Source organism: Macaca thibetana, chromosome 3 (assembly GCF_024542745.1).
Source record: "Macaca thibetana thibetana isolate TM-01 chromosome 3, ASM2454274v1, whole genome shotgun sequence".
Lineage (NCBI taxonomy): Eukaryota > Metazoa > Chordata > Mammalia > Primates > Cercopithecidae > Macaca > Macaca thibetana.
The window spans coordinates 61,444,150-61,465,142 of NC_065580.1; the positions used below are offsets into that span (position 1 = coordinate 61,444,150).

The following is a 20,993-nucleotide window of genomic DNA, read 5'->3' on the forward strand; positions in this document are numbered from 1 at the left end:
TCCTGCCTGAAGATCTTTGAGCTTTCTGTTTCCATGGCCACAACCTTCTTACCCAGGTGATTTTTATGGCTCTTGTGCTCACAAACTACAGACTTCAATTACAATACTGCCTTAGCCAAAAGGCCTTCTCTATCGACCCATTATAAAATACCACTCTTCTCTCTTATCCCAGGAACTATCTTTAACCTCTTCTCTACTTTATTTTTATCAAGAGCATTCATTACACTATGACATATACTATTATTTTAATTGTTTGTTTTACACTCCACTATCCTCCAATAGAATGCGGGCTCCATGAGTACAGAGATTTTTGACCATTTAGTCAGTGCTGTATTTCCATTATCTGGAAAAGTACATGACATGCTAGGTCCTTAATAAGTATTTGCTAAATGAAGAAATGTGTTAAAGGCAAAATAAAGACAACATTTACATTTTTCATTTCTATGATATATATTTTAACATACATATATATTTGAAGCCAGTTTGTTTTAATTAATTAAATTTCACTTGATGATTGACTGCCTCTGAGGTAATTAAATGATAATACCGTGTCTAAAAAAGCTATTTTCCCAGTTATGATTAACTTTTCCTTGATATATATATATATATTCCTTTGAAACAGGGTCTCACTCTGTCACTCAGACTGGAGTGCAGTGGCATGATCATAGCTCACTGAAACTTCTGCCTCCTGGGCTCAAGTGAACCTCCAACCTCTGCCTTCCAAGGAGCTGGGACTATAGGCGCATGACACCACCCAAGGCTGTTTTTAAAATTTGTTTAGAGAAACAGAGTTTCACTATGTTGCCCAGCCCGGTCCCTAACTCCTGGGCTCAATTGATCTGCCCACTTTGGTCTCCCAAAGTGCTGGGATTACAGGCATGAGCCACCACACGAGCAGGAGATTTCTATTCCAACAAAGATAGTCAAAAGATACTCTGCTAAAGGTATACTACCCTCACTGTACTTGGAGTAACAACAAAATGGGCTGTTTACAACAGCTAAATGTAAATTATTAGTAAGTGGTGGATCTGTGTTGGAACAGATTAGTTACTAAAATTTACGGGAGATTATGCAATTGTCAGCAAAGACTGCACGCACCTTTTTCCTCTGCAATTTTGACACTGACATCACCTAAGATACAGTAGCTATATCTTTTAAGATAACACAACTGAATATCAAGCTAAGTTACAAGGATAATTGATTTTTAGCTTAAATTACAAAAATGAAGTACTTTTAGTAAAGCATATGAGACATCAAAAGATAATATAACTCATGAAAATTGTCTTCTTTTATCAAAATGAAGATATCTTCATGATAAAAATGTTAGGTATTTTTACTTCTAAAATGTAAATAATAATTGCCTTACTTAAATTATGGGGTAAGTATAAGGACAAAAGTATCTGGTCCCTAAAAGCTTTATGGAAGTTGGGGTTCCTTCCTATTATTTTCCCTTATTAATGTTATTCTTACAGAAATATAATTATATAAAGAAATATCAGTACAAATTGCCATTTAAAATGACTATAGAATATTCTATGAAAACAGCCCTACATTGAGTCTAAAGTGATTCAAAAATTAATAAAGTTCTGTGATTAAAAACAAATTAAGTCAGAATATTCAGCCCTTGTTTTTACTAAGTTATATGCTTGTCTTCTATATTCCTAAGCAGATAAATTAGATCTGAAAATTAAGTATGGTTTGGGTGTCCTCTAAAAGAAAAGGAGCAACCAGTGAAATTCTCAAAAATGGAAATTTTGAGATGGGGCTCTAATTAAATACAGTATTTAAAACTTTAAATATATCACTGAGCAGAAATAATCACATTTCAATTCAAGGGACTTTATTATTTTTTTTTTTTTTAAATTTATTTATTATTATTATACTTTAAGTTGTAGGGTACATGTGCATAACGTGCAGGTTTGTTACATATGTATACTTGTGCCATGTTGCTGTGCTGCACCCATCAACTCGTCATTTACATCAGGTATAACTCCCAATGCAATCCCTCCCCCCTCCCCCCTCCCCCCTCCCCATGATAGGCCCCGGTGTGTGATGTTCCCCTTCCTGAGTCCGAGTGATCTCATTGTTCAGTTCCCACCTATGAGTGAGAACATGCGGTGTTTGGTTTTCTGTTCTTGTGATAGTTTGCTAAGAATGATGGATTCCAGCTGCATCCAAAGAGGATGTGGAGAAATAGGAACACTTTTACACTGTTGGTGGGATTGTAAACTAGTTCAACCATTATGGAAAACAGTATGGCGATTACTCAAGGATCTAGAACTAGATGTACCATATGACCCAGCCATCCCATTACTGGGTATATACCCAAAGGATTATAAATTATGCTGCTATAAAGACACATGCACACGTATGTTTATTGCAGCACTATTCACAATAGCAAAGACTTGGAATCAACCCAAATGTCCATCAGTGACAGATTGGATTAGGAAAATGTGGCACATATACATCAAGGGACTTTAAAAAGTAATCATCTTTGTGAAATTAGAACACGAGGTTTCTTATAAGAGTACAGCTACACAACTGTCTTAAAATGAAAAAGGTTGTTTCCTTCAGTTAAGCTTTCAATTAAAGTGCACTTTCATATTCATTAAACTCAGAAGCCTAGAACAATCCTCTAAATCGGATATGTTCCCACACACCGCATGAAGAATGCCGGTAATTATTAAATTTTCCAGATCTTGTGGACATTTCTGATTTTATTCCTGTCATTTATTCATGCAGCTTATAATACTGGATATGAATTTTAAAGAAGTACAGGCCGGGAAAGGTTAGAGTCTTACTGATGAGATTTCAGCAAAGAGGAAGATGCCAATATTAAGATGAATGGGACTAAATAAATAATCCAAAGACAGAGCTTCTTTTTACTTTTAATTATGACATATCCCAAAGAATGCCTATAACTTCTGAAAACATATTATTTTATTGATTCTTGAAATAAGTTGTATTCTCTGAGACTATTAAAATTATCTGTAGCTATTTACAAATAGTTTATTTTAAATTGGAAAGAAAAACATTGTTTATACAAATTTAAAACTGTACCATACTAAGATATATGTATACCTATGTAAACATTTTTTTTTAATTCTTAAAAAAATTTGTTCAAATTTGTGAGTCAGATTTCATATTTGTTCTAGCATACAATAGATGGATGCTTTAGTTATAAAGTGATTTCAACTAAGGAAAGGAAGAAAAAGAGTAACAGAATGCAGATTTTAATGCAAAGTAAGTATCTTACTGCCTCCTGTGTACAATTCTGGCTCACAACTAATCAAACAATAATCTATAAACTTGTCCAGACAATCTGTCTTGACTACCAATACTAGACATAGGACACTAAAGTAAAGACGGCTGGCGTGGGGGCTCACGTCTTTAATCCCAGCACTTTGGAAGGCCAAGGCGGGTGGATCATGAGGTCAGGAGTTTGAGATCAGCCTGGCCGACATGGTGAAACCCTGTCTCTACTAAATGCAAAAAACAAACAAAAAAATTAGCTGGGCATGGTGGCGCATGCCTGTAATCCTAGCTACTCAGGATAATTGCTTGAACCCGGGAGGCAGAGGTAGCAGTGAGCTTAGATCGCACCACTGCACTCCAGCCTGGGTGAGGGAGTCAGAAAGTAAAGAGAAAGCAGCTAGTGTTCTGGCCACACCACATTTATTTCCGGCACAGTGGTTTTTGCTTTAATCTCTTTTACACATCAATCTTCCATGTAAATACATATTGTAAACAAAATGTTCATAGATTAAAGCTATTAGAAAATCACTGACTTAAAATATCTTGTCGACATTTATAAATTATTAAATTTAGAAATAAAAAAGCCTCCCAGATATCAACAATACAAAACCCAATCATAAAAGGTTTCTAATAAATGAGCAACATTCAAGTTGGCTTCAGTTTTCTTCAACACAGTAATGCAGGCTGAAAAGCAGTGCCATAATGTACAGAGTACTGACAAAAAATATTTTGACTCAAAGCTTCTATACCCAGCGAGTTTTTCTTCCAATTTATCAATAGAAAGATACAGAACGAGATTATTATTTTGTTGACATATCCAACAAACAACAGGTGATAGATCTGAAACTAAAGTGGAAGATGTATTATTCAAAAATTGAGAAACATAACCATATAGCTTAGCATTGTCTGAATAGTTATAATAATGACAAAAACAATTACAAATATCAAAAATAGCTATAGAAAAAATAACACAATGGTCAAAGAAAAATTATTAATATATGAATCCAAATCCCAAATGATTCTAAAAAGGGCTTGGAATTAATAGTCTGAGTTGGAGTGTAAAAAGTTAAATTATGTTTAAGGCTCATGTAAGAAACTACATATATATACACACAAATATATATATACATACAAATATATATATACACACATACAACGTTTTGTTTCTATTATACATAATTATAGGTTTAAAGTCATCAAAGAATTGATAGAATGAAAACAGTGGCACTTTTAAAACACTTAAAAGGAGAAATGAAATAAAATAATTTGATCAAAGACAAAATCTGTTACAAAAAGAATCATACATGCATTAAAAAATTGTTTATAAAAACCAATAATCTCAAAGTGAATTAAAAAAAAGTCATTCACAATGTGAGTCCTTTACTTAATCTTGTGAGTCTAAATAAACTTTAACTGTAAATAATAACAACAACAAACACTTATAGAGCACTTACTATGAGCCTGGCACTATTATGAGAACTTAAATACATTAAACTTGCTTTATCCTCAAAGGACATTTCAGGATACTAATCTTATCTCCATTTTACAGATGAGAGAATGCCTACTCAGAAAGTTGCAGGATTTGCCCGAGGAAATAATACTGCTAAAATTTACATTTGACCACAGGTAGTCTGGTTCCAGAACCCAGGCCATCTGGATAATCTGGATTCCAAATACACTCTACCACCTCCCAAAAGGAATATAAGAAACATGTTCTTTACAATCTCAAGCAGTTCTTTTCCCTTATCCTTTACTATATGAGAAGGCAGGGAACAAGGTGCAGGATGGGGTGGAGGGATGGGTTAAAGAATAAATAATATGGAACACCAGGGATATGACTGAACAAACACCCTGGTTCTGGCCACAGTTAATTCTCAGACACAATAGAGTGGTCCTTTGGAAAATTCCTAGTTAGAATTCTCAGGCTTTGCTCTGATTAATGCAAAGCGTGTCTCTAAAAAACAACACCTGCGCAAGCTTCCTCCACTATTTTCCTAAACACTTTTTCCCCCATCCCTTTCTCACAGGGAAGCCTTCCCAACCAAGATTTCCAGTCACTACTTTTCTAGTTTCTAAGGTCTCTTCCTTTTACCCAAGCACTTCTTTTGGCTGGAAGCCCACAATACATTGAGAGGAAGGTACTTTTTACCTATATCCTAGGGTAAGGCAGAGAAACATACACAGAAGGGGAGGGAAAAAGAGAGAGAGACTGACAGACATGAGAAGAAGTCATAAGAACTGGAAAGAATCTAAAACATACAATTTTCTCCCTTTACCCATTTATGCAAGAATATTTTTGCATGTCCGTGTAATATAGCTGCACAGTTTTGACTTTTGACAAATATATCTATATACTTTGTAAGTTATGGATGGCAACTGGGAAAGCAGAATTACTTACTAAACATTAAGTTAGAAGGACCACTCCACGGATGCAGGCTGTCCTATGAATATTCGTTTAGTGAGGCTATATTGACATAAATTGTTCATGAAAATCAGATTGATTCTTTCACATAAATCAGAGTTTACCACAGACGCTTATATGACAAACAAAACAATGTCACATTTGCTCTTTTTTCCCCTCAAACATGGGAAACATAAGACAGGCAACAGCATGGTATTCCAACAGATGTTAACATTCTTTTACTTACAGCCCTCATAGATGTCAGTAGGAATATGGACTGCTGCATGCTGATAAGATATTTGTCGTCCAAAATTAGCATCTTCAATGAAAACGGGTTTTATCCTCTGGCTGCCTGGCTCACTGTCATTTTTCTCAGGCTATATAGAAAAGAGAGAATACACAGAATATTATAATTTTTGCTAACATAAATATTTCCACATGCACTTCTTTATTTGCCAAATGCATTTTTTTCAAAAAATATATCTACGAGAATTGTTTAAAATATAGTACCTTAATAGCATTGGATACACAAATTTCCATTCCGGTATTAGCAATCACAGTATATCTTTATTGTATTATTCACATTATAACTAACTGCTCTCCTGATTTCCTCAATGTTGGAGTCATTCAGGATCATCTTTGGGGGACAAGGGAGATCTGACTTCCACACATATAATACTTATCAAGATGTAAACTTAAAGAATTGGATAGGCCAGGCCCAGTGGCTCATGTCAGTAATCCCAGCACTTTGGGAGGAAGAGGTAGGCAGATGGCTTGAGCCCAGGAGTTTTAGACCAGCCCAGGCAACATGGTAAACCCTTGTTTCTATGAAAAATAACAGAAAATTAGCTGGACAAGGCAGCACAGGCCTGTAGACATACGAGGCTTTAGGTGGAAAGACCGCTTGTGTCTGGGAGGTTAAGGCTGCAGTGAGCCATGATCACATCACCACACTCTAGCCTGGGCAACAAAGTGAGATGCTGTCTCAAATAAATAAATAAACAAGCAGACAAATAAATAAATAAAATAATAAGAAACTGGATAGGTGCCTTTTAAATACAACCTAACTAATATTATCAACTTGAAATAAATTTCACAATTTATGTAACTAAATTTATATTGGGTAGTTGAAGATGATTCTTTGACAAATAACGGTACGCATGACAGAAATAATATGGCAATGAAGGATTATTTCAAATCTCATCCTCTTGCTTTTTGCATGTTTTTCAGGTATACCAATTTTTGTCTTAAAAAAGAAAGTATACTAGGAAAGGAGTGATCTATTTAAACTATAAACACAATCAAATCGTAATTCAACCAATTTGTCTCTTGAGGTAGGAATGAAGATCCAATCAATAATGATTCAAGAAAACCCCTCGGGAGTCTAAAGTCAAAGATTAATTTTCTATCTATTGGAACTATACATTTGATACTGAATTACCTTGTTGCCTTCCCTGGTAACAAACTAAGAATTTCATTCATTTATCCGAAATGCATCTATAACATTTTTTGACATTTGTGTTAAACTTTTTTTGTTCAAAATATATTTTAACTCTACCCTAACTGTATTTGTTTTTAAATGATATGAAGTTTAAAAATTATGAGTTAAGCAAAAGTGAAAAGAGAAAAAAACCTATTTGTTTTGGGTGGAAACAGGTAGAAGGAGAAATGAATGCATGTATACGTAGCAAGTGTTACCAGTATTATTCCTGGCTTTTCAATTTTAAGAAATAATTTGTGCTTTCTTGTTTTTACAATAATACAATGAGAACGTATTATATTTGTGATCAGAATAAAACTATTGAGGTTTAAGTCTTTTCTATTAATATTATAAAGCATTACATGCTTGTCTTACATAAAAATTACTTCTGTTTCCTCTGAATCCTCTCACACTTAAAAATTAGCAGTTTTATATACATCTTACGCAGGCTCTTCCTCTTTTAAATAACCATATAAATGGCTTTTAGAAATAACTTTAAAATAATAATGTACTTCTCAACTTCTAAAATCATGTATCAAGAATCCTTAAGGTACAACTGCTAAACATAATTTAAGAACAAATAATAGTGCTATTTCCATGGTTCTCCTTTTGTAGTTTATATAAATTAAAATAATTTCATAAAAATATGAGAATTTCTAAATTGAACTCATTTGTTATCTTTAAGCTACTGGAAACTACTGTTCCTCGTACCACCATACTCCATGTCTTTACTTATCTTTATATATTACGGCAGTATATATTTAATTGAAATACAGTAAATATTACACAAAAAGGAGTTTTTATGAAAAAACCTACTTAACACAGAATGTCTCATGTAGTAATTAACTACCTCAAATAAATTCTCCCTCTGAAACAAAGAACTCCATTTCTTCAGATCACATACAAGAAAGAACATCTATGTCTCCATCCAACTGTTTTTTTTCAAAATATATCTTCTGAAGTCTACAGACCACCATATACAAATGTGTACAGAGAAAATGAGCAAGTGGATTCTAAAATATATTCAAACGCATTTGGTAAAACATAACTGACACATGAAATGCATAATTCTCAGACTATTCTTCTCAATATAATTTCAGCTATTAAATAATAGATTAGATTACTCAGAGACAGAGATACAAGCTAATGTTGGATGAGGAGGTCATTCAATTTTACAACCAGTGCATATTAGCAAATTTAATTTGGAAAGTCACAATGATAATTATTCGACAGGTACAAAAACCTCTTGCAAATTTAACATATTTATCTCACCCTTAGAATCGATATTTATAAAAAGCATTGATTTTTAATATTTTGTTCTCTTTTTCATGTTATTAACTTAAAAAATATTCCTACTTATAGCAAAATATTCAAAAATTAAAGTCTGTATATTTTTACCTAAATTGCAATGGAAACTTACTTAACTATTTTGCACAATTCAGATTTGCAAACTGATAAACTTTACTTGCAATCATACTATGGCTATAATTATGTCCCCAGTTCTGTATTATTTCTGTGTGCCACAAAGTTGTAAAAGAATTAGTTGATATAGAATAAAGTGGCTCACTAAAACTCTCTACGGAAATATCACACTTTGTATTTCTATCTCACAAGTAAAGGAGTTAGATCAACAGTCTTGGCTAGGCCCAGTGGCTTATGCCTGTAATCCCATCACTTTGGGAGACCTAGGCTGGACAACTGCTTGACGCCAGGAGATTAAGAACATCCTGGACAACATAGTGAGGCCCTCATCTCTACGAAAAATTTAAAAATAAGCCTGGCATGGTGGCATGCTCCTATATTTCCAGCTATGCAGGAGGCTGAGGCAGGAAGGCCTTGAGCCCATGAGTTTCAGGCTGCAATGAGCTATGATCACACTACTCCACTCTAGCCTGGATGACAGAATGAGACTGTGCGCGCACATGCTTCTGTCTGTGTGTAGGTTCCTGTGTGAAGAAACAAGACTTGCATGCGATTCTCCAATATGTATGTATGTATATATGCATGTATATTTTCAAATTTCAATCTCTAAATACATCCTGGTTTTTTGTAGTTTTTTACAGTTGTTATTTACATTAGGGCCTGCAACTTTTATAACATAGATATTACTGATTTCAGAATTTTTTTAAGTCTCACATATTATTCTCAGTATCAATTTTGGATATGTAATATGACTTAAGGCATGGCATTATAGTCCAATATAAAGCATTATCAAAGAGAGGATGCGTTATATATATTTTTTATTATATTTAAGTTCTAGGGTATATGTGCACAACGTGCAGGTTTGCTACGTATGTAAACACATGCCATGTTCCTGTGCTGCACCTACTAACTCGTCATTTACATTAGGTATATCTCCTAATGCTATCCCTCTCCCCTCCTCCCTCCCCACAATAGGCCCCAGTGTGTGATGTTCCCCTTCCCAAGTCCAAGTGATCTCATTGTTCAATTCCCACCTATGAGTGAGAACACGCGGTGTTTGGTTTTCTGTTCTTGCGATAGTTTGCTGAGAATGATGGTTTCCAGCTGCATCCATGTCCCTACAAAGGACACAAACTCCTCCTTTTTTATGGCTGCATAGTATTCCATGGTGTATCGGTGCCACATTTTCTTAATCCAGTCTGTCACTGATGGACATTTGGGTTGATTCCAAGTCTTTGCTATTGTGAATAGTGCCGCAATAAACATACGTGTGCATGTGTCTTTATAGCAGCATGATTTATAATCCTTTGGGTATATACCCAGTAATGGGATGGCTGGGTCAAATGGTATTTCTACTTCTAGATCCTTGAGGAATCGTCACACTGTTTTCCACAATGGTTGAACTAGTTTACAGTCCCACCAACAGTATGAAAGTGTTCCTATTTCTCCACATCTTCTCCAGCACCTGTTGTTTCCTGATTTTTTAATGATTGCCATTCTAACTGGTGTGAGATGGTATCTCATTGTGGTTTTCATTTGCATTTCTCTGATGGCCAGTGATGATGAGCATTTTTTCATGTGTCTGTTGGCTGTATGAATGTCTTCTTTTGAGAAATGTCTGTTCATATCCTTTGCCCACTTTTTGATGGGGTTGTTTTTTTCTTGTAAATTTGTTTGAGTTCTTTGTAGGTTCTGGATACTAGCCCTTTGTCAGATGAGTAGATTGCAAAAATTATCTCCCATTCTGTAGGTTGCCTGTTCACTCTGATGGTAGTTTCTTTGGCTGTGCGGAAACTCTTTAGTTTAATTAGATCCCATTTCTCAAATTTGGCTTTTGTTGCTGTTGCTTTTGGTATTTTTGACATGAAGTCCTTGCCCATGCCTATGTCCTGAATGGTATTACCTAGGTTTTCTTCTAGGGTTTTTATGGTTTTAGGTCTAACATTTAAGTCTCTAATCCATCTTGAATTAATTTTCGTATAAGGAGTAAGGAAAGGATCCAGTTTCAGCTTTCTATTTATGGCTAGCCAATTTTCCCAACACCATTTATTAAATAGAGAATCCTTCCCCCTTTTCTTGTTTTTCTCAGGTTTGTCAAAGATCGGATGGCTGTAGATGTGTGGTATTATTTCTGAGGGCTCTGTTCTGTTCCATTGGTCTATCTCTGTTTTGGTACCAGTACCATGCTGTTTTGGTTACTGTAGCCTTGTAGTATAGTTTGAAGTCAGGTAGCGTGATGCCTCTAGCTTTGTTCTTTTGGCTTAGGATTGTCTTGGCAATGCAGACTCTTTTTTGGTTCTATAAGAACTTTAAAGCAGTTTTTTCCAATTCTGTGAAGAAAGTCATTGGTAGCTTAATGGGGATGGCATTGAATCTATAAATTACCTTGGGCAGTACGGCCATTTTCACAATATTGATTCTTCCTATCCATGAGCATGGTATGTTCTTCCATTTGTTTGTGTCCCCTTTTATTTCACTGAGCAGTAGTTTGTAGTTCTTGAAGAGGTCCTTTACATCCCTTGTAAGTTGGATTCCTAGGTATTTTATTCTCTTTGAAGCTATTGTGAATGGAAGTTCATTCATGATTTGGCTCTCTCTTTGTTATTGGTGTATAAGAATGCTTGTGATCTTTGCACATTGATTTTGTATCCTGACGCTTTGCTGAAGTTGCTTATCAGCTTAAGGAGATTTTGGGCTGAGACCATAGGGTTTTCTAAATATACAATCATGTCATCTGCAAACAGGAACAATTTGACTTCTTCTTTTCCTAACTGAATACCCTTGATTTCTTTCTCTTGCCTGATTGCCCTAGCCAGAACTTCCAACACTATGTTGAATAGGAGTGGTGAGAGAGGGCATCCCTGTCTTATGCCAGTTTTCAAAGGGAATGCTTTCAGTTTTTACGCATTCAGTATGATATTGGCTGTGGGTTTGTCATAAATAGCTCTTATGATTTTGAGATACGTTCCATCAGTACCAAATTTATTGAGAGTTTTTAGCATGAAGGGCTGTTGAATTTTCTCAAAGGCCTTTTCTGCATCTACTGAGATAATCATGTGGTTTTGTCTTTGGTTCTGTTTATATGCTGGATTACGTTTACTGATTTCCATATGTTGAACCAGCCTTGCATCCCAGGGATGAAGCCCACTTGATCATGGTGGATAAGCTTTTTGATGTGCTGCTGGATTCGGTTTGCCAGTAATTTATTGAGAGTTAGACTCCCATACAATCAAAATGGGAGACTTTAACACCCCACTGTCAACATTAGACAGATCAAGGAGACAGAAAGTTAACAAGGATATGCAGGAATTGAACTCAACTCTGCACCAAGCAGACCTAATAGACATCTACAGAACTCTCCACCCCAAATCAACAGAATAGACATTCTTCTCAGCACTACATCGCACTTATTCCAAAACTGACCTCACAGTTGGAAGTAAAGCACTCCTCAGCAAATGTTAAAGAACAGAAATTATAACAAACTGTCTCTCAGACCACAGTGCAATCAAACTAGAACTCAGGATTAAGAAACTCAATCAAAACCACTCAACTACATGGAAACTGAACAACCTGCTCCTGAATGACTACTGGGTACATAACAAAATGAAGGCAGAAATAAAAATATTCTTTGAAACCAATGAGAACAAAGATATAACATACCAGAATCTCTGGGACACATATAAAGCTTTGTGTAGAGGGAAATTTATAGCACTAAATGCCCACAGGAGAAAGCAGGAAAGATCTAAAATTGACACCCTAACATCACAATTAAAAGAACTAGAGAAGCAAGAGCACACACATTCAAAAGCTAGCAGAAGGCAAGAAATAACTAAGATCAGAGCAGAACTGAAGGAGATAGAGACACAAAAAACCCTCCAAAAAATCAATGAATCCAGGACCTGGTTTTTTGAAAAGATCAACAAAATTGATAGACCGCTAGCTAGCAAGACACAATAAAAAATGAAAAGGGGATATCACCACTGAGAGAGAAGAATCAAATAGACACAATAAAAAATGATAAAGGGGATATCACCACTGACCCCACAGAAATACAAACTACCATCAGAGAATACTATAAACACCTCTACGCAAATAATCTAGAAAATCTAGAAGAAATGGATAATTTCCTGGACACTTACACTCCCCCAAGACTAAACCAGGAAGAAGTTGAATCCCTGAATAGACCAATAGCAGGATCTGAAATTGAGGCAATAATTAATAGCCTACCAACCAAAAAAAGTCCAGGACCAGATGGATTCACAGCTGAATTCTACCAGAGGTACAAGGAGGAGCTGGTACCATTCCTTCTGAAACTATTCCAATCAATAGAAAAAGAGGGAATCCTCCCTAACTCATTTTATGAGGCCAATATCATCCTGATACCAAAGTCTGGCAGAGACACAACAAAAAAAGAGAATTTTAGACCAATATCCCTGATGAACATCGATGCAAAAATCCTCAATAAAATACTGGCAATCTGAATCCAGCAGCACATCAAAACGCTTATCCATCATGATGCGTTATATTTAAAGTGGACTTTCATACAGACATCAAGTCTGAATATTCTGGTATACTGGGACACTGGGATCAATATTATGGATTAAAAAGTAATGTTTAGGCCAGGCGTGGTGGCTCACACCTGTAACTCTAGCACTTTGGGAGGCCAAGGCGGGCAGATCACGAGGTCAGGAGTATGAGATCAGCCTGGCCAACATGGTGAAACCCTGTCTCTACTAATAATACAAAAATTAGCTGGGTGTGGTGGTATGCGCCTGTAGTCACAGCTGCTCAGGAGGTTGAGGCAGGAGAATCGCTTGAACCTGGGAGGCAAAGTTTGCAGTGCGCCGAGATTGCGCCACTGAACTCCAGTCTGGTGACAGAGTGAGACTCCGTCTCAAAAAAAAAAAAAAAAAAAAAAAAAAAAAAGAACAAGAATGTTTAAGCATTACTTAAACATTACTTTTTAATATACAGTATTAGATTACTCTGTTACCACTAGTTCAGCATTGGAATTTAAGCATCCTGTGCTGCTCTGCTAATTAAAGATGGTCACCAGGTCTGACTCGCACAGAGGAAAAGCCTTGTGATTTTTTTTTTCATTTTCTTTTGTTTTGAATCAGGATCTTACTCTCTTCCCCAGCCTGGAGTACAGTGGCACAATCATGGCTCATTACATCCTTGAGCTGCCAACCTCCTACCTAAGCCTCCAGAGCGGCTGGGACTACAGGTGCATTCCATCATACCCAGATAGGTTTTTAAATTTCTATTGCTTAGAGCCAGTGTCTTGCTATCTTGACCAGGCTGGTCTCAAACTCCTGGCCTCAAGTAATCCTCCTGCCTGAGCCTCCTGAGTCGCTGAGATTACAGGTGTGAGCCACCACATCCAGCTTGAAAAGCTTCATTTTTGGTAAATCTCTTGGATCAACGAGAAATGAAGACTCAACAGAGTTGCAGGTGATGATGCCCAATTGAAGAATGAATAGAAAGAGGTGTGGAACTTTCATCCAGTCAGAGTTGTTCTAAGTTAGAAGGCCAGGTTGAATATTAATTGATGAATCTAGTACAACGACAATAAGAACATAACTGAGCCTTCTGATTTCATTGATTTAAGCTGCTATTTTCTCCTAGGACTTAGAGAAGTATTTGGTAGATGAACAGATTTAGAAAGAATATGAGTTGGATGACACTGAATATGCACTCCAAGGACTTACACATAACATTTGTACTTTTGTTTTACTGAATCATAACAAATAAAAATTTGAAATTATGTATTTAATGAATAGAAATGTTGTTCTTGCAAAAAACATATAAGCTTAGCTAAAATATTTGATGAAGAACACATTTTATGAATTCAGATGGTTTTGCTAGTTCTTCAGGTAATAAAAAAATGTTGTAACTCCTTAGATTTACTCTGGAAAAACTATAGCATTGATTCTTTAGAAGCAATTTATTTAACATACTCAGAAAAGAAAGTTTTAAAATTAACATGAAAAGTAAATTTATAACATCAGTGGCGAAAAGAAATTTGAAGAAATCTCGTTTTTGAAGATTAGATTCACTGTAAAGTTTTCATGTATTTTTCCACTAATAATTATGATGTATAAAAGAGAAGAAAGAAACAGTCTGAGATACGTAGATTTTGGGGAAAAGTGAAACCACGAAGCAGCTGAAATTGTGCAGTAACAAAAAGAAAGTTAAAAAACACTGTAGGGAATATTTAAACAAAGAACACATACATTTTCCAAATGACAGTCAAAGAAAAATTGGAACTAAATTAAGTTAAAAGGCGATACTGATCCCTGCAATAACTTGTTTATTAAATTTAAAAGACAAAAATGACATTCTTCAAATAAGATGTATTAAAGTTGCTGATGAGGACTATAATGATAGCATTCAAAAGATTTTAAATACAGAACCTGAGGACATCCTTGAAATAAAACTGATGTAATTTTAGTTTGCATGATGAATAAATTTAGTTTGCATGAATGCCCATGAATTGCCTATCACAGGACCTAGCAAGGAGTAAGGAGAGCCACTAACAATACAATACAGTTGAGTATGATAGAAAAGAGTTGGGGGCTGATTTAAATTCCACATGTAGTATGAAGTTTTCAAATATCCAGCATCAGAAAGGGATGTAATACAGTGCTACAAAAGTATACCCATATGTATACATTATGTCTAAATATGTCACGTATATTTTGGGAAGAGAGTGATATTTATCTTCTGCTCAAGGATTGTAAAAGGCACTACGCGATTTTTACAGAGTCTGAAAGTTCAACATAGCACTCCCCATGGAAATCATGTATTACCATGCATTATATTATAAAAGGAAATGTTTTAAATGAGCCATTCTACTTCTAAAAATTTAAAAGAATCTTTTTATATTATGATACACAAATACACTTTTCAAAATATTGCCAGGGCAAATGAGGTTTAAAACAATCACCACCATCTTGAAAAGTACGAAGATCAATGATATTCTCTTGATATCTGAGGCAAAGACTGGCTAAAGTCATACAACCAAGATCTAATTTAAGAGATCAGACGGTAGGACTCCAGGATCCCACCATAAATGCCACTAATCCAGGACGACTAGGAACCCATGTTTAAACCATCTTTGCAAAAGGAGCATGTGCTCAAGTGTGTAAAGCATTAAAAATATATCAGGACAGGCTTGAAAAATTTTGGAAAGCAGCCCCAAAAACATAAGGCAAAATTCTTAGAAGACACTGAGTCCACTCTACCTTTTTGCTGGTTTTATAGTTTCTCCCCCCAGTGATTTCTGAGATGGCTACATTCCATATAGAGATGCACACATTAATTTTAAGATATTCATGGTAAACATCACTCGGAATAGTGGATAAGAACAGCAGAAACTTAGAACTCAAAGTTTAACAAGCTTATACATCACACACATTATATTTTGCCTACAGCAGGAACACTGTAACCTCACAACTGTCAATGATAAAATTAGTTGTATGAAATATAAGCCAAATTCATCAAAATTAAATACGGACAAAATAATGGATAGATGTAATAAATTCAAATTTTCAATCAAAACTGTCTCCAAAATTTTACCCCTAAGTCTCAATTTACAACAGCTCCTTCGGAGGCCCTCTTCTTCCTCACAGGTACCCGCTGCCCAGACAGCACAGCACAGCACAGCGACACAGTGTTCCAGCTCTGGATCATACAGACTGCACTGCGTTCACTTCCCTACTCTGACAAATACAAAATGTGTGGCACTGGACAAGTAGCTTACGCTCATTAAATTTTACTTGTTTTACCTGAAAAATAAAATATGTACCACAAAGGGTTCTCGTGAATTGTAAATGATACATGAAGTTATAGTAATGGCTAGTATATATTATATATACTTATTCTATACTAGGTAGTATGCTTTAAATGCTACCACTCAGTATAGAATAAGCATATGTATATAAGTATATATCATACAATCAGTATATATAAAAGTATATATAATATCTGCTAGCTATTATTACCCAATCCAAACGTATCATATCAAAAATATTTAAACCATTTATTTTAGAAGCAAAAAGAACCAAAGCAATTATGGATACAAAGTAATTAATATTCTACCTTTATGCCATCCTATTCAAGGATTCAATATTGGCCAACATCAAAAATGGAAATAAAGATTGCAAACTATAAGATAATTTGTTAAATTATGAGGCAGAAGAATAGGGTCTAGAGGCAGGGAACCTAAGGCCAATTCATGCTGACTTTCTAGAACTAAATCAAAAGGTAAATCCAACTTTCCATGCCCAAGTAACAAAAGGATCAGAGACTACTTCCTTTGCAAAACCCTCAACCCCCTTCCCACTGCATGGCAGAGGAAAAATGCAAAGTACCTCTGATTGGTCCCCTCCCACAACCAATCAGACTGGTCACAGTCTTTATTTGCATAGGGGTGTAACTTTGTAATTTCACCTCAGCATCTAACTGGTGCCCTCCAGCAGCCAATCAGGCTGATTGCAGGACAAATCTTCTTGTGTAACTTCACTTCAGCGTCTGATTAATCACTTTCTGCTACCAATCAGAATGGTTGCAGGCCACTACTTCATTTACACAGAAAGTAAACCAAGTAAGCAACAGAAACCTCTAGAGGGTATTTAAACTCCAGAAAATTCTATAACTGGAGCTCTTGACCCACTTGCTCAAGCCTGTTCCTACTCTGTGGAGTATACTTCTGTTTCAATAAATCTATGTTTTTCTTTCATTGCTTTCTGCATTTTATCCAATTCTTTGTTCAAAACTCCAGGTGGACACCCTCCACTGGTAACACCTAGACTCTGATTCTTTCTTCAATAATTAGATTTCATCACTGTTTGGTACCTAAGAGTGTAAAACAAAGGGTACATACTATAAGACAGCTTTTTAAAATGCTAGAAAAGAAACCCGGATTTTTCCTTTTTCTTTAATAATTAGATTTCATTGCTGTTTGATGCATATCCCTACTAGCTTATTCTAGAACCAGGTTTATTTATGGCTATAAAGTAAAATATAATCATTAAAGACTGGGCATTGAAAAAGACATTTAGATAGCAGATTATGTTGGAATTAATGTTAATGTAGACAAGACTCTGCTAAGAGGAAAATAAATAGCAACATAAATATGCAAGGGAATTCAGCAGACTAGCCAAATGTCCCAGACAGGACAAATTTTGAACATGATCAATAAAACAAAATGTAGCAAATAAATCAACTCAATTTAATGACATGGGAATTCTAGGTGGAACTTCATTTGAATTTTAGTCAGACAGATCTTCGAATTAGGTTAATAAGGCTTTGTAATGATCTCCTTTCTTTTTTGCTTACTCTGGGAATTAAGAAAATAGCACAGTTTGCGGGCACAACTCAAGTCTTCTGAGGAATTTGTTTCACTAATCTTCAGGGAATTTAATAACTTATTGGGTCAGATGTCTTTTGAAACCTAGACTAGGAATCCAAATAAATTTCAAAACTAATGAGAACTTGAATTTGGATTTTCATAGATAATTGTTACATTGCTAGCTTTTTTTTTCTCAGTTTATTTTAAAATCTAATTTTTCTTTAAAATCTGAATAAACAGAGCCAGAAATGATGGCAAGTGCCCATAGTGCCAGCTACTCAGAAGGCCGAGTTGGGAGGATACCTTGAGGCAGGAGTTTGAGGCCAGTCTGAACAACATAGTGAGACCCTGTCTCTAAAATTAAAAAATAAAATTGAATATATAAAACCTACAATGATATCAAAACAGTCTTCCCCATGTGTGTTTGCATTTTTAATATGTGCTTTGAGCATTCAACTTTGATTTGTATTTTGTGCGTGCATTATATTAAGGTTTTCATACAAATGCAAAGATTAAATTCATGACAATAAAATGAAAAATATCTCAATATAATGCCCTTTCATTATTAACACATTTGGATACACAAACATGCTCCATTTGATGCTAAGATCACTTCCACTTAATCTTAAATAGTAATGATATTAATAATTAATGTTTTTCAGAATTACATTAATTAACATTTCTAGACTGCTCTCTATGATCCAGGAGATGGTCTGTATGTTTTATATGTGTTAATTTCATCTTCATAATAACTCTGAGGTTGGTATTACTATCACCTCCATTTATAGGGACCAAATAAGCAAAAAGCAGAGAGATTATGTGATCTTGCCAATATCACCCAGATAGGAAACGGCAGAGCTAAGATTTGAATCTAGCTAGCGCTCCAGTATATAATCTCAACTATCACACTCTATTGTTTCTACTGTATAACAAGGTATACAGCAATTGTACATGTATGTCTTGTTATTTAGAAGAAACAAAAATAGAGTTTCATGTAGAAGTATTTAGAAATAAAATGTCTCTATCTTAAAAGACTTAAGCAAGTCATAGATGACATGATTCATTATACTATTTCCTTCTTCTATATATTTAAAATCTTTTTCCTAATAATCTTACATTTAAACATTATGATCATTTGAATGATGTAGGCTCTTTGGAAATAGAACTCAACTTTTTTATTATTATATGTAGAATAAGAAAGTGAAATCTGTCAAATTTCCTCAAAGAACTAATGTCTGCACTGTTTTTGAATAAACACATAAATTGACCCAGCTGGTCTTAAAGCTTGAAACTTGTGTTTATCTTCTCTGAATTCCTTTCTCAGGAAACCAACCATCAGGACTCCCAAGGAACTGAAACTCACCAAATCACCACATCCAGACAATGAGACACCAGACCCCCTCCTAATTCCTGTTTTTCCTGCATATAGCTACATTTCTCTCACGCTATATAAACTGCCAATTTTAGTCAGTTGAGCAGACAGATTTGAGACGTATCTCCCATCTCCTCAGTTGCAACACCCAAATAAAGCTTTCTTCCCTGGCAATATTCTTTGTCTCAGTGACTGGCTTTCTGTGCATCAAGCAACGGGACATAAGCCAGAGTTCATGTTTCACAAATATTCATGCTAAATTAGCTTATCATATCTGTCCATACTTGGAACCAAAAATCTTGACACTTACATCACTTGTAATTATAGACAAATATTCTAACTCCACCACTTATTCTCCAACTTCAATTTATTTTGGACATGGGAGAAACTACATTGTCTGTTTTAACTCTCCTCTTAGTCTTGATGGCTGTCCCCAGGGACAAAGGAGAGAAGATGAGGAAACAGTGTCCACTGCCACTCTCATCTGCATCTAGTCCCATTAGATGAAATTAAGGAAGCAAATGTCTATCTTACACATTAATTGAAATATCATCCATAGTAAAAGCTGGCTTTACTATTTCCTATCTTAATTTTGCTTCCAGTAACCTTGAAGCAAAATTAACATTTTCATTTCCACCATGCTTACAATACAGCACCTCTTTAAAAGGTGAACACATCTTCATAAACACTATGAAAATAGTATGGATACACAAATTTAACAAGCATTATCTCAGCAACTACTGTATACTATAAAAGAAACTAAATATTATTTCCACCTCAAATTGCTAAAAAATTTAGTAGAGAAGACCAGATCCTGTACACACATTCTATCGTATAAGGTATTGTACCATTAAAGCAAAAAATGCATTACAAGTTGCTTAGAATGCTCATAGGAAGGACTACCATTTGCTGACTAGAGAAAAAAACAAAAAAACAAAAAAACAAAAAAACAAAACAAAACAAAAAAAAACAAGGAAGGCTTAAACAGAGAGTTATTACTTAAATTGGGTTTTTAAGTAAAGCATTTGATTGGAAGAATTGTATGGTATCATGATCAGGCAACTAACATGATTAGTCATGTTAACATTATCTGGCATAAGTTAACTGGACACAGGAAAGATTGTCTTAAATATCGAATAAGGCCATATGTGCCTTATATCCTTCCATGAGAATCACGGCTCATCCAATAATTTATCCCAGTTATACCTGCATATTTTGTTTGTTTGTTTGTTTTCTGAGGTTTTTTGTTTGCTTTTGAGACAGGGTCCCACTGTCACCCTGGCTGGAGTGCAGTGGCACAATATCAGCTCACTGCAGGCCCGACCTCCCGGGCTCAAGCAATCCTCCCATCTCAGTCTCCCAAGTAGCTGGCACTACAGGTGGACCCCATCATGTCTGGCTAATTTTAGTAGTTTTTTGTACAGACGGGGTTTTGCCATATTGCCCAGGCTGGTCTTAAACTCCTGAGATCATGGGTTCTGCCTGCCTCAGCCTCCTGAAGGGCTGGGATTACAGGTGTGCACCACCACACCTGGCCTCTACCTGTGTTTTTAAGTTTCAAGAGGAAAATCTATTTAGAGCCATAATTTTTATATTATCCAATCGTAAGGAGACATTAATTCTATACTTAATTTCAGCCACTGCTTTAACTAAATCTGGCTGTCAGTATTTATTTTATAGCCACAAGGTGAATATAAATAGCATTGAT

At 35.3% G+C, this 20,993-nt stretch overlaps 1 protein-coding gene across 8 annotated transcripts in view; it reads right to left on the minus strand.

The window, feature by feature from the left end:
- Window positions 1-20,993, minus strand: part of CACNA2D1 (calcium voltage-gated channel auxiliary subunit alpha2delta 1) — a 501,837-nt gene that overhangs the window by 162,564 nt on the left and 318,280 nt on the right. For all 8 annotated transcript variants that reach the window (XM_050782803.1, XM_050782805.1, XM_050782801.1 and 5 more), the window contains exon 6: window positions 5,904-6,033. In XM_050782803.1, the coding sequence (XP_050638760.1) occupies window positions 5,904-6,033 (130 nt within the window). The remainder of the gene's footprint in view (window positions 1-5,903; window positions 6,034-20,993) is intronic.